This window comes from Sitophilus oryzae, unplaced genomic scaffold (assembly GCF_002938485.1).
Source record: "Sitophilus oryzae breed Bouriz unplaced genomic scaffold, Soryzae_2.0 scaffold_679_pilon_pilon, whole genome shotgun sequence".
Classification (NCBI taxonomy): Eukaryota; Metazoa; Arthropoda; class Insecta; order Coleoptera; family Curculionidae; genus Sitophilus; species Sitophilus oryzae.
This window is the reverse complement of record NW_022147283.1, coordinates 303,555-304,525: the sequence shown is the minus strand read 5'-3', so window position 1 is coordinate 304,525 and position 971 is coordinate 303,555. Positions and strand designations below refer to the sequence as shown.

At 40.2% G+C, this 971-nt stretch overlaps 1 protein-coding gene across 1 annotated transcript; it reads right to left on the bottom strand.

Annotated features, from left to right (window-relative positions):
• Positions 1 to 213: 213 nt before the first annotated feature.
• On the bottom strand, positions 214 to 666 carry LOC115887892. The gene is made up of 2 exons (XM_030907415.1): positions 510 to 666; positions 214 to 464 (listed from the first exon to the last, which is right to left on the bottom strand). Exons 1-2 carry the CDS (start codon positions 664 to 666, stop codon positions 214 to 216), a joined length of 408 nt encoding a protein of 135 aa, XP_030763275.1.
• Positions 667 to 971: the final 305 nt, after the last annotated feature.

Below are 971 nucleotides of genomic sequence, written 5' to 3'. Positions count from 1 at the left end.
TTCGGGTTCATACGTGATATTGGGATTTATATCTTATCTGTGTTAATTTTTTATCTATATTCTATCCTATTTATTTTTAGGACACTTCCGCATTTCTTGCCTTTTCATCTTTTCCTTCCTCTATTATTATTTCTTTCCTAAATGCTCCTACATTTCCCCATATTTCGCTAGTTTTGGTCATTTTCATAATCAGGGTGCCCGAAGTTAACATTCCTACATCCGACAACAAGACAGACCTTTGTTTCTGCCGTTTTCCCATCTTGGACAGCAGAACAACGTATGCTCGGCATCGTCGATTTCGTCGCAGTACATGCAGTTGCCATTTGGTATTTTCTTTATTCTGTGCAAGAAGTCCATGAAGACTCCATGCCCGGAAAGAAAATGCGTAATGTAATATTCCACGTCTCCGTGTTTCCTACTTGTCCAGTCCTCCACGTTGTGTATTAACTTTCTAGTCCACCTTCCTTTGTCGGATGTATCCCACTCCTCTTACGATTTTTGATAGGTACCTCGTCGTTGCTGTCTTTTCACCTCATCGTTAATCTCTGCTTTGACATATAAGTCTCGCTTTTCCTCAGCTGCTAAATGCAGGGGGATCAGCCCAGCTATAACCAACACGGCATCTGTTGATATCGTACGATACGCTGAACAGATCCTTAGGGCCATTTTTCTCTGTGTGGAAAGCAAAATATTTTTCGTCCGTTGAAATTTTAGTGCCTCGACCCATACAGGAGCGCCGTATAGAATTATATTTTGCATTGATACCGCAAGAACTTTCCTTTTTTTTGAGCTTCGAAAGTAATCCACATATAGCTTTGACAGTTCTGTTTGCTTTTCCGCAAGCATCTTTTACATGTTGACTGTAAGTTAGCCCTCTATCTAGTGTTATTCCGAGGTATTTTACTGTATTAGTTGGTTTAACGTACTTCCCACCGACAATTTGCATACCACCTATCCTTCTTTTTCAGTTT

Coding starts and splice junctions, on each gene's coding strand:
- LOC115887892 (XM_030907415.1), bottom strand. CDS start 666: ATGGCCCTAAGGATCTGTTCAGCGTATCGTACGATATCAACAGATGCC. Junction 465..509: donor GAAAAGACAGCAACGACGAG/GTACCTATCAAA, acceptor CATCCGACAAAG/GAAGGTGGACTAGAAAGTTA.